Below are 13,125 nucleotides of genomic sequence, written 5' to 3' on the forward strand. Positions count from 1 at the left end.
CACAGCAGATGCTGGCTGGCCATGTCACTTGGGGAAACACATCAGCCAAGGAGTGCTGGATGTATGACAAAACCCTGGCAAGGCACACTTAGAACAAGCACTGGCTCTCTACAGGAAAGTGACAGAAAGTTTTGGTATTACAGGGCTCACAAGCTGCTGGTGAACCAGTGATCCATGAAGGTGAAACCACTGGCAGGGAGCAGAGCTCACTGAGAAAATGAAGCCCCACTCCAGTCTGCCTCCCATCATAAGCCCTGCTGTTCAGCCTGCTGCCTTCACTGAGTACAGGGGAAACCAAAGGTGGATTTCCATTCTGCACGTCCATCCAATGAGGACTTGGTTCTTTTCAGAGCACAGAGAGGCTGCATGCCAGGGCGTCTCTGATGCACAGCAGGGTTTGTGTGCAGCCTCAGTGGCTGGAAGACACCTGCCACAGCACAGAACACTGGCTAGATGAAGCGAAGAATAACAGCACGACCCCAAACAAGCAGTAAAGTTTCAAAAGGTTAGAGTTCCAGGCATACAGCTGGAAGGTGGCAAATAAACACCCCCTCCACCCACCGCTGGCAGGGCTAATCTAACACCAGCGATGCTGCAAAGGAGCCCACAAACCCAGACTGTCAAACACTGCTTTGTGAACACCAGCTCAGTTCTTAGGCTGATTCACCCTGGGAGAACAGACAATGCCCTCCTGCCTCCAAGCACCACTCTGTCCCTGTGGCACAAGCAGCCAGAGACAGCCCCACGTGCCATCTGCCCAGCTCCACCAGCTACTTACGGCGCTTCGTACCATCACCATTCTTTGTGCTGTCGGACACTTGCTGCTTGCGGATGCTGTCCTCGTCTGCCTTGCGGTCCCTGCCTGGGCAGGCACAGATACGGGCTTCGAAACATCGGCGGCCCAAGACCTGCCCGCTGGGAAGAGAGGGGAGGAGAAACATCAGCTGGCATCTTGGATACAGGCCAGCAGCTCCCCTCGACTTCACACCCCACTGTGTGTGCACCTTCCACTTCCCAGTCTGGATTTCTCGGGTGCTGAGCAACTCCCACCTGCAAAGATCTAAAAAATATCCTATAGCCCCTTGAGCTAAGCCGCTCCTAAGGATATGGAATGCTGTCCTAAGTGGAAGAGGAGCCAGGAGGGTTACACTCATGATGCACAACTTACTCTCTGGTTTCCAGGGTCACAATGATGAGGATGGGGCGGCGGTTCATCCCTCCAACGCAGCTGCTGTTGCACATGAAGTTGTACAGGACTGTAGTGAACTCAGTACCAACCTGGGTGAGACAAAGGTGATGAGCAGAAGAGATGGTGGATGGAAAGCTCTGCTTTTCCAAAGCTCTCCTCTTGTATTTCCCGAGCTGGACTGCAATTGGACCAGCATGAAATAGGCCCCCTCTACAAAGCCTTGTCAAAAGAAATGAAGAAACCCTGCTCTCAAGGGATAAGGAGGGCGTTTCACACCTCATTTCCGACAGGGAAAAAAAAAAAAAAAAAAAAAAAAAGGATTCATTGTGATGAGGACAGGGAAAGCCCAAGACCCCAACTCCTTTGACCAGAGTTACAACCCCCACTCCTTGCATGCCAGGATGCCACCAGCTGGAGCTCACAACATACCTGGGGTGGCTCGTAGGGGACCAGCACACTCTGCCTCCCGGTGATGGGGTCTTCTACATACTGGGCATGGCTGTTCCCTTCCACTCTGATCAGGTGGCTGGGAGGTGCAATCTGCCCTGCAAGGGCAAAGAGGGGAAAAAACAGGAGACTGTTCAGTGAAGTAAGTTCATGCACAGGGTGGCAAGATCTGCCATCAAGGGAGATGCACGTGGCCCCAGAGGTCCATCAGAGCACACACAGGTGCCTCCCTGCCCCTGAAGCCTCCCTTCTCAAGATCCCTGCTGCCAGACACCAAAGGCAACACAGGCTTTCTCAAGCTCACTCTGGATGCTTGTGGCTAAACCTGAACAAGGACTTCCCAAGATCCTAGACTCAGTGAGCTGAAATGTGAACTGAATGGCAGCTCACAGCAGCTCTTCCAGCAGATAACTCCTGCTGGATTTTCACACCAGCTGAAAGCCTTTGTTTTCCCCCTCTAATGCATATACAAAGCAAATTCCATCAAGTCTCATTCCTACTCTTTCTCCTATCAATTGCTAGCCCTCTTCTGTTCCCTTCCATCAGCCTTGATCCTTAAAAGAAAGATGCAAGGAGCAAGAGAATTACACGTTTAATGAATGGTCAGCTTGAAAAATCATGCTTGCTTACAGCAGCAGCAGAAGGGAACATGATCTTCTTGGTTCCTAGGCCACTTTCCAATAACTAAAAGCTTCCTTCCTACAAATTTTCTTCAGTGTTTCTACAACATACAACTAAATTCTGAGGAGAGAAGCCTGCTATGGGTTCATCTCAATAATTTGTTTTGTGTATTAACTGTTCATTTCTTACTCAAAATACAGCCTATTTCTACAGAAATAATTATTTCAGAATAAGAATTTATAGGGTTTTTTCCCCTATAAATAAGAAAGTTTTCCTTTCTTAAAACTCCATTGTTGAATGGTGCCAAACTTCAATAAATCGAGTCCGGTCAGAAAAGCACTTTTTAATATAAAAAACTGTTTTGAAGAACTTGAAGTGGAGTGTCACTCCACTCTGATTTTATACTCCCATGTCCTTTCTTATTTCTGGGATTTGTCTAGCTGGCTGCACTGTAACCAGCAATGGGATCCAGGCTCCTAAGACATCCTGCTAACTGACACCTACCAGGTTTTTTTACAGTAGGAGATAAATAATGTACACAGAATAAAACAGATGCTCATCTGAACTCATGTGAACTTAAGTGGCGAAGGCAAAATGGAACCCAGCCCGTGAGCTTGCAGAAAACCAAAGGAGTTTTAAAAACAGCTGCTACTTCACTAACATGAGAAGCAAGTAAAAGATTAAAACATTAATACTGAAGTGAGAGTGTTACATGTAGAAGAACATTGCCTGCAGTTGATGCTGGCACTTAGCATTACCCTGGCAGAGATAAACAGCCCCTCTGTCTTTGAGGCGTGGATTAAGGACTGGAGATGATATTGCATCCTGTTACTAGATCCCTGTCCCAGCGACGTGGAAGCTCATTCCTGAGCACAAGAACAGCTGCTTCTCATTGCAGGAGCAAAAGCAGAGCAGAGAAAGGCTGCCAGAGGGGCAGCGCCTGCCATAGGGACAGACATCCATCCAACCCGGGCAGGCACGAGGTTTATTTCAGTGCTTTCCTCCCAAGGACGAGCTTGCACAGGGACAGCTAAAGCACTGCATGATCCTTCCTGCCAAGCACAGGAAATAAAAAGCTGCACAAAGTCTGCTTCCAGAAGGTTTGCTCTGAAGCTGCTGTCACATCCCTTGTGGTCACTCATCAGCCAAGCAGCTCTGGAGAGGGACTGCCAGCACAGTACTGCCCTCCTTACCCTCGTTGAACTCCCGGCTCAGCTCGTGGTTTGGGCAGCGTTTGACCACTTCGGTGACGTGTTCAGCTTTCTTGTAGACTGGCATAGCCCTGATGACAGCACCCTGGGGTGGTGGGGTCATCACTTTGATCTGGATGGGACACGTCTTGGCGATCTGGCAGTACAGCTTTTTCAGCTCGGTGGAATACTGAATAGGGAACAGACCAGAAGAGAGTCAGAAGTTCAGTTAGGGATAAAGGCACACCAGGATCATGGAGAGGGCCTTGCACATGTAACTGAAAGCACCAGCCACTGCACGGGCACTGCATCTGTTTGCACAACAGCCACGCTTCCAGAAAAGTGACAAAACTCCTAGACCTTTACCTGCTGTAAAATAGCAGAGCATAAATCTACATCCTAGCTTTCCCAAAGGCAAAAATCTTCAGATAAAGAGCACTTCATTTACTCGAACAAATAAAGCCTTTATTTCTCTTGGGCACACACTCCCTCTTGCAAGGGACACTCATTACCCACCTAACAAAACAGATGGTATTCTTTTCACAGCATCCTGTAATCCTGGAAGCACTCAAAACCACAGACATAAAAGTGTTTCATCCTGTTTTCTAAGAAGCCCTCCTACTCTTGCAGAGGGATTAAATGAAAACATGAACCTTGGAACTGAACAGAACTTGAAAACAAGACCCTGATAAATTGGGAAGTTATACCAAATCTGACATTTCAGTTATCTTTGCATTATACCCAAAAATGAGGGTTTAAAAAAAAAAACAAAAACAACAACAACAACAAAAACCCACAGGATTTTTTTTTTTTTTTTCAAAGGCAGCATTTTCATGGAGTGTGTTCACATCTGGAAACCTTTACTCAGCAAAACATCATGGCTGAAGTTGGTGGTTTCTTTTCAAAACCCCTCACCAAAATAAAGGCTTAGCAGGAAGGATGGCAAGGGAAGTCCCAAGTGGTTCAGTACTGTACAACCTAAGCCCATTTTCCTGGATATCTCACATGAAGGAGACTCTCCAGTCCCCCCCCCCGATGTACTAGGCTGTTCCAAAATATGTCAGGTTTTTTTCAGTACCCCAGTCCAGAGGTATTCGGTTTTCTCCTGGTATTCAGACATTCATGAGTACAGAGTTCTCCCCGTAACTCTAACCCACAGGAATTGCTGGCATTTCCCCATCTCTGTGTCCCCAGTTCTTGCAGACAAAGAAAAGTGAAAGCCCCAAGGTGGTTGTTTCCTCACAAGAAAAGGTCTCTAGTAGCCACAGGCCAATAGAGCCCCATTGGCAGCTGTTCAAACACAGCAGTGACAGGTTCATTCTGGTCAAGAGCACCCTGTGGCCACGGACCCCACTGGGATGGGGAGAGCCAGCACATGCATGGGTGGGTGGCAAATGATGCAGCAGCAAAAGGATTAGCTAGTGATAGTCAGGGATTATTTGCATTTCAGAGTGCACACACTGCTAACATAGGAAAAACCAAACTTTCAAGAGACACTGGGTAAAAGAGAGGGATTAAACAAAAGTCAAGCCAGTCCCTTCCCTCCTCACTCAACACCAACCTGCCATGTGGCAGGGAAGATGCTACAGGTATTTAAGATACGAAAAAAAGATTCCTTTAAAATGCAAAGGCCAAATTGTGCAATGTATTTTATGTGCCTGCAGGCTAGAGATTAAACCCACAAAGGATTTACCCAGCCTGCGGAAACGGGGAACATGCCAAATAATTACAAAAAAAAAAAAAAAAAGTTGCGAAACAGATCTAGATGGTGATTTATATTGCACATCTTTTAAAGCTGAAATTCCTTATTGTTTTTTAAGAAAAAAGCAATTCCTTACTGAAGGTAAGAGTGAGCTCACCACGTTGTCTTTTCATCTCAAGAGGTAGAAAAAGAATCACTTCTATTTAAAAAGGAAGAAAACCTGTAAAGCATTGTTTACTTCAACACATCAGTTTGCTCATAGCACTGTGAAGGTTTCAAGGACAGAAAGCCTCAAAAATCTCAAAGAGCCAGCTAATCACTTGGATGCCTTAACATCACTGAAGCATAAAGAAATTGGGCACCCAAAGGTGATGGGCTGAAATGTAAGCATAAATATTGAAGAGCAGTGGGGCACAGAGGGCATGGCACATGCCAGGAGGCAACATGTCCAGTGTCTGCAGACATCCGGGGAGGTGAACAAATGGAAGGAGATACACACCTTCAGTCACTGATCAGGACTCATGGTGCTGACTGCAATTTTATGTATAATATCTTCAATGACAGAAATCTGGGGTTACAAGAAAGGGGAAGAACAAAAATCTCTGCTTTTAGAAGGACTGAGATGTACTCCAAACCAGCACGAATACTGAGGCTCATGATCAAACAGCATGGGGTCCCTCTGTGAGCAGAGAAAGGATGTGCTCTTCATTCACCCTTTGGCACCCCAACTGTTGGACCCTTTCGGCTACAACCAGCAAGGAAGGCATTGGACCTACCCCCTACATTCACAGAAAGCAAACAGCCAAGAGCTAATGGATTATGGTGAACAAGCCTATCCAGCAAAGAAACACAGGGCAGACTCAAGAGCTGCAGATTCTGGCCAACAGCTCGAACATGGCACGTCAGAGAAGCAGGGTAACCACGAGCCCACCTCTGCCTCAGAGCACAGTCAGGACATGGGAAGATTTAGTGGCAGTGCCCAGCAGAGTCAAAAGAGGCAACAGGGGGCTGAGCTGCCTTTTTGTCACCTGATTGCAAGAGGAGTTCAAGCCTCACAGGCACTGCACAGGGCTCAGGGACATGGCTTAGAGCCATGATTTCACACCCACCCCAGGCACAGCCGCCTGCGAGCGTGTAATCACTGAAGAGACAGTCATTTAACACCAGTGTAAATCTGTCCACGGGGTACCTGCTGTCAGACAGAGAGGGGCTCGAGTTTCCCACCCCACCAACTTTGCTGCAACCAGGAGTAACCTGATGCACAGCCATTTACTGGCATAAATAGATGCCAACAACTAGGTCATGGTGACTTCGTCCTGGACCAGCGATAATCGCCGTATCCACAGAGCAAGACAGGATATTGTATATAGATTTCAAAGCAAGGCGCTTCAGAAAGAAAACCCGAGGCAGGAGCTGTTTGTGCACTCAGATAGTGGCTGCAAGCAAGGATCATCCTCTTGGCACAGGTGCTGCACCTCAGTGGTCCCAAACCACCCCACCCTGCAGGAGGTGACAGTCCCCCTGCTCACCATTTTGCTGTGAACTGACACTCGCTTTATGAGGGGTAAGATGGGGACCAATTCCCAGATACACAAAGCATGACTATTAATTAACACACTTCAGGAGGAAAACTGAATTAATTAGGAGTACAAATATAAAAAAATTAGTTTGACCAAACAAACAAGTTTATCAGCTAACAAGATGACAACAACCATTATCTAGCAGCAGGAACAAAGGTTGTGCCAACAGCCTGGGGAGTGCAACACCACTTCCACCAGAGTACAGACCTGAAAGCCATTTAAAACAGAAGAGTTGAGCCCGGAAAGATGTTATCTGCTCAAGTGGAAAAAGAAAGAGCTTTGGCTCGGACTTTTCTTTGGAGTTCGACTGCTGCCTGTCATGAATTTAGCTTTTTGCCTAATAATACATTTTAAAAAGAAATATGAAAACATTCCAGTGCCTGCAGCTCTGCTCTCCCCACCTGCCTGTGCAGACACACTGTATTACCCACTCTTGGCACCCTGGCTGGTAATTCAGTATCACAATACACACACCAGCTACCATCAGGCAACACCTGTCTGATTTCTCAGTAAGCCCCTTCTACTGAAGGTGTGTCAACAAAGGGTTGAAAGGCAAAAACAAAACACTTCTTGACTCTCAAATGGAGAATTTTTGCCAGAAAGGACTGTAGGCTCCTGAAAGTAAGTGCTCAATGCAATACAAGCCACAATGGCTTTTCACCGAGTATTCAATTCCTCTGCAAAACTCTGATGCAGTAAAATCCCCCAAACACTACTTTCAAAATCTACTCTAATATCTGTTTTACCATCTGATCCAGCAGAGGGATTAAGGCTCCTAAATCTTTAAAAGGAGTGGGGTTCAGTCAGCTCTACAAATGCTGACGGATGTCAGCTTGAAGGTGATCCCAGAGGTTGGCTTAAGGCATTACAGCTCCCTGAGCCCCTCCTGCTCAGATCAACAGGTCTTTTAAATCTTTTGCAAGCTTCTTTCAAATAGTCATGTTTTAGTTCAACTCAGTTAACTAGATTCATTTTACTTGATGCTTTCAAAGCTGTCAATCAGCTATGCTTTCTCCCCTACCAAACTAACTCCCTAAGAAGGGGAAAAAAACCAGGTTAGAAGACTGGAAATGCAATAGCTACCTGCACCAAAGTATTCACACGTGAAAATAAGGAAAATCACAAAGAAATAGAAAATAATTTGAATATGTTTTAATTATTTAGGAGAACAAAAGGCAGTGGGAAGAAAGGAAGCTACCAACTAAGAACAAAAAAGTGAAATTTACACAAGCACCTTAAACGTTTTTTGCTATGCTAGACCATTTAACTTTTCATTTACAAAAACCTGCTGGGAGTGTGTGGGGGCACAGCAAAAACACACGTGTGCACATGCACACACACCTTTAGGAACCAACTTGTACCCAGAGGACACTCAGTGAAGAGGAGCTGTACCAGGAGTGCTGCACACACAGGTATCCCCTTCCAGATTTAACCTTCAGCTCAGCATAACTTTAGCCCCATGGCTCATGAGCTGACTTGTTGCCGCTTCGGTTTGAAGTCCTCTGTCTCACCAGGCTCCAGAGCAAATTGGACAGCTTGCTGCTAGTGGGCATAGCTGGCATTCAAACCACGGGCACAGACAACAAGTCCAGCGATACAGATCCACCAGTTGTGGCAACAAGCCCCAGCCTCAGAGCCCGGGGCACAGGAGAGACAGACACGCCCGTGAGCATCCCCCATCTGCAAGGGAAGCCATCGTGCGATGCCCGGGAACATCAGAGTGGGAGGGGATGCCGATGCAGCCCCACCAGTGCTTTGCAGGCATTTACCAAATTTCTCCACCCCGGGGCAAAGGAAAAACCATGTCACACTGTTTTCCTTCTTGAGGAAGGGCAGTGAATCACCCGAGGACGTCCGCCTTCACAAAGACTTTAACTTCATTTTCCCCTGGGGCTCTTCTGCCCCCTCTCCGTCCCCAGCGCCTCGCCAGGCGCTCACGAGTTATTAAAATCCTTCCTCCGAGCGCTTTTCCCCGGGAGCCGCAGCCAAAGGCCGCCTGTTGCCACCTGTCAGTCGCGGGGATTAATTACCTGCGCCGAGCGGGGAGCGGCACATTCCTGCCGGCCTCGCCCGCCGGGATGTTGACATCAGGCAGGTGGGCCCCGCGTCCCCCGGCCGCCCGCGCCGAGGGGGGACGCGACCCACGGGGGCGTGGGGAGAGCGACACGGCGGGACACAACGGGACACGGGGAGGCGAGCAGCGGCGGGGCTGCCCCGGGGAGGGCGGCGCTCCCAGCGCCGGCAGCTGCTGCGCCTTGCAAACCTTAGCGAAAAAAAAATAAATATATGGGTGCGTGTGTGTGTGTTGACCTGCTTAGGTAAACGGGGAAGGGGAGGGGTGGCAGGGAGGAGAGCGGAGAAACGTAGCCTGCGGACAGGGATTCAGGGGCCGCTGCCCGGCGCGCCGGGTCCCGCCGCGGAGCCGCTCCCCGGCCGCGGGCACCGCGGGGCGCAGCCCCCGGGCTCCTGCGCCGTGCCACCGCAGGGGAACGAGAGGGAACAGCAGCTCTGCCCCGCTGGCACAGGCACAGCCACCCTCCCGGCTTGGCAGACTGACAGCTCCGCGTTCCGGCGCCCCGCAGGAGCTCCTGCGCGTCCCTGTGAGCAGCGCTCCCTCCCCGGCCCCATCACCTGCAAACACATCCCGACTCGGAGGGCGCGATGGAAAGGGGACATGGGACATGCACAGGTGGCCATGGTATAGGAGACCTCCTGAAATTCCCAAAAATACCGAAGTGAGAGCATCAGCTAGATTCTCACATCTCTAGGATAATAAAGATAATTCCTTCCTATGACAATATTCAGCATCTCACTTGAGGCTCCCCAGGGGGGGTAGCTTTAATTCAAAGCCACCTCCATCAGGATGGATCATCTCTACTTGACACTGTCAGCAAAGCCACGATAATAACAGAAATAACACCGATAATTTCCCATACTGTTTTTGCACTATGAAACTATTTTAACTGTGAAAACCTTACATATGTGGGCTTTCACATCTCAGTTTCGTATCACAGACTGACTTCATCAACAACTTAAGACCTCTTGAGGTGCAGCTTGAAAACCATTTTAAAAACAACAACAACAAAAATCAACTGAAGAGTATCCTGTATCAAGAGGGAAAAAAACCTCAAATGGAAAATTTTGGAGGCAAGCTCTACACATTTTTTGATACAAAGCGATGAGTATAAAGGAAGGCTTAACTCTCTTGTTTTTTGAGTTAAGTTCTCTGCCCTTGCTAGTCTATTATTTAAATATTTTTGAAATTAATTTCTTTAAAAACCAAAATCATAAGACTCCTGCAGTCAAACGGCCTTAGCTTGTGCAGCCAGCTCACACACTGCCTGTGTATTGTATCCAGTTTCTGACAGTTTCTAAACCGAAACTTTAGCAGTAGCAGACAAGTTTCTGATGCTAACAATGTCTAGTAATTTACATTTCCAATAGATTGCTTTGCAGCAGAAATTTCGTAAGGTAGAAGTATGAAATGAGAGCAAATCTGCTGAAAGGCAAGCTGATCTGATACTGAGCATCTTCCTTGATATCTACATCTGCCAGTGACTCCTCCACTATGAAGGCACAACAAATAAGCAGCCTATTCGCCTACCACAGAAAATATAACATTAAGAAACATACACTATAGAAGGTTCACTCTCATTCTACCCAAACTCACCTACAGGCTATGATGTGTTAAATTTCAGCAGAATGGTGAGGGCTGATCAACCTTAGTCTAAATAATTAGTTGAAGTTGGATCTGGAAAACATACACTTTAATTATTAAGCATTAATTAGTAAGTCAACAAAATTCAACAGCAAAATTTTTACTCATTACAGTGACTGCCAAAGCAGCTTTGTGAATAACTCCATTGCATTTCTTCCCTCCTTACAGAGCCCTGTTACTCTTAAAGACACGTGGCTATTTCACAACCTCCTAAGCAAGAGCGTTAACCCACTGCTAATGAAACACTACACTGGAGTTACAAATATTTGCATCTCTGTAAAATACACACACCTGCTTGCAGGTAACGCAAGTGAGTGGACAGTACACATATGACCAAACGTTTGCTTACATGAAACTAAGTTGATTGTATGACCTCAAGGGTCAGAGCAGATGAACACCACAACAGTGACATAACCAGCAATAGTCCTTCCAAGCAGTTCTTTCTACTCATTACACCAGAATGTAGAACTGGTATACTCCAATGCTGCAGGCAAAAACCTCCAGGACTTGATTTAGCAAAAGAATCTTCAGCATATGCTTAACGTTTGGCAGCACTGTCAACCACCACCTGCTCAAGTCAGTGTGCCCCTGTGTAAGGGAATTTGTGAACTCAAACCTGAATTCAACATCTGATCCAACCTGCATTTTAATGGAAACCTGATTTCTGTTACAAAGGACTCCAGAAATGAACTGAAAAGAACATATTCAGGCTCCCAACAGCAAACCCACCCCACCACATACTGCTCCTGACTCACGTGCTTTGGCCTCTGATACTGAGCACTAGAACCTGTTCTGCTCATGGACAACTTTAAGTAAAGTCCAGGATGGCCATTTCAAACCTCCTCCTAGCTTGGTGTGGGGGATTCAACTTTCTTACAGTCATCTGTCCCAGGCTCAGCCAAAGAGGAAAGCTGCTGTGTGTCTCCTACTAGCCTCCCAGAGCTCATTTGTTTCAAGTTCACATGCTGCAGCATGCTCCAGCCAAACTCCAAAATCTCTACTCAGAGAGATGTTTGAGTTCAGACTCAAACATCGTTTGGAGTAACCAGACACCAATTTTTAGTGCATTGCCCTGCTACTTTTGTCCCCTGCTGAAAGTCAAAGGGTGATGAACTCAACCACGAGGGAAGAAGCACAGGCATACATAAAGGATGCTCAGTTAAGACAGAATAAACAGCAAAGCAAAAGTCCCAAAGCCCTCCAAAATTAATCTGCTCCCACCAATTCTAACCTGGTTTCAAAAACATGAGTCAACAGTAAAAGTCCCAGACAAGTAGGTCAAATCCTGCAGCCCCATAGAGGCTTTGGGTCCTTTGCAATTTGTGATACAGCCACAGGTTCAGGTTGCTCCACACCAGCCAAAGATCAGGAGAAGAAGCAGGGTACAAGGAAATGACCAATGTAAGACATCAGGACAAAAGTCCTTTTAATTCCTTCATCTGCAAATAAGGGGATTTCATTAATAACTCAGAGGAAAGTGAATGAGTCACTCGTACAGTATCTGTTACACCAGACAAGCCAAGCTGGACAAGAGAACACATTAAAAAAAAACAAAATAACATAACAAAGTTGGTCTGGCAATATAAGTCTTTTCAATCAGCAATATCCTAAGCCTGCACATTAGTGGCAGAGTCAGTCCCAGAACTATCAGGCACTCTGCCACAGACTGCACCAGCCATTCAACACCCTGGAAAGCAGAACACTTTACTAGATGGTGACAGATTTCCACCCAAATTCTGGCTCATGCCAAACCACTGGCCTACTTGTAAAATACCACAGGGTCAGCCCGTTGCAAGGGTAAGAGTACTTACGTCAAATACCGGCCCATCTGCCTACATGAGGCATGGAGAGGCTCACAGGAGATGCAAACTAGTTTTTGCACATTCATTCTGATACAGGAAATAAAGTTCAAGCTATTCAAAGCTAAAACCAGGTTTAATGTCTTGTGATCTCTCATACTAAACACCTTTGCCCTGATACATTTTCTATCCTGTTTGTTCTTTCTTGACTTAGGTTTCAGATTCAATGGACTCTACAAAAGGGGCAAATAATCCCTGAAGAACTTCACATATAAATCATCTGTATTCTTTTCCTTGCCTTCCTACAGCAGTACTGCTGTTGCACTGTGACCAAGTGCAGGACTGCTCCCTGACTGTTCCTGGAGTGGGGAAAGAAACACAGGGCCAATGCACCCCATGGAGCAGGGCTGGTAGCTAACTGGCAGGCCAAGGGGTTCAGCTGTGATCTGAAATAAATCAAGGGCCCACCAACTAAGTCAGTAAATGAGTGCTCTTCTGGATGTGAATTCTCAACAAAGACAGAATGGCTCAGATGGACAAAGGTGGTCCCCCTTTCTCCTACTCACTTTGCTTCCCCTCCTGTGCATTTCACCTGAGGGAAAGTGCAGATACCTCTCCACTTCATCCAACAGACTATTAATCACACCAACAGGAGGCAATGGAAGGGAAGACAAAGCATTACATCTGACAGGCTCTTAAAGTGGCAGTGCCAGCGAAATGCATCATTAAGGTGAGTAATTTTCCTGTTTACTTCATAGGCTCTGAGCCCCCCCCCCCCCCCCCCCCCCCCGCTCCTTCCTCCCTGCCTAGATGTGGGCAGGACCCATCAAGGCAAAGCTTTGGAAGCAAGCAGCAGCGTCCCCAATTTCTACATAAATG

At 47.1% G+C, this 13,125-nt stretch overlaps 1 protein-coding gene across 4 annotated transcripts in view; it reads right to left on the reverse strand.

The window, feature by feature from the left end:
* Nucleotides 1-13,125, reverse strand: part of TP63 (tumor protein p63) — a 101,970-nt gene that overhangs the window by 18,694 nt on the left and 70,151 nt on the right. For all 4 annotated transcript variants that reach the window (XM_066193356.1, XM_066193357.1, XM_066193358.1 and 1 more), the window contains exons 5-8: nucleotides 3,451-3,637; nucleotides 1,619-1,734; nucleotides 1,169-1,278; nucleotides 779-915 (exon numbers count right to left, since the gene is read on the reverse strand). In XM_066193356.1, coding sequence (XP_066049453.1) covers nucleotides 779-915; nucleotides 1,169-1,278; nucleotides 1,619-1,734; nucleotides 3,451-3,637 — 550 coding nt within the window. The remainder of the gene's footprint in view (nucleotides 1-778; nucleotides 916-1,168; nucleotides 1,279-1,618; nucleotides 1,735-3,450; nucleotides 3,638-13,125) is intronic.

Source organism: Chamaea fasciata, unplaced genomic scaffold (genome assembly GCF_029207755.1).
Source record: "Chamaea fasciata isolate MVZ Bird 193981 ecotype frontalis unplaced genomic scaffold, bChaFas1.0.hap1 SCAF_11, whole genome shotgun sequence".
In the NCBI taxonomy this organism is placed as follows: Eukaryota; Metazoa; Chordata; class Aves; order Passeriformes; family Sylviidae; genus Chamaea; species Chamaea fasciata.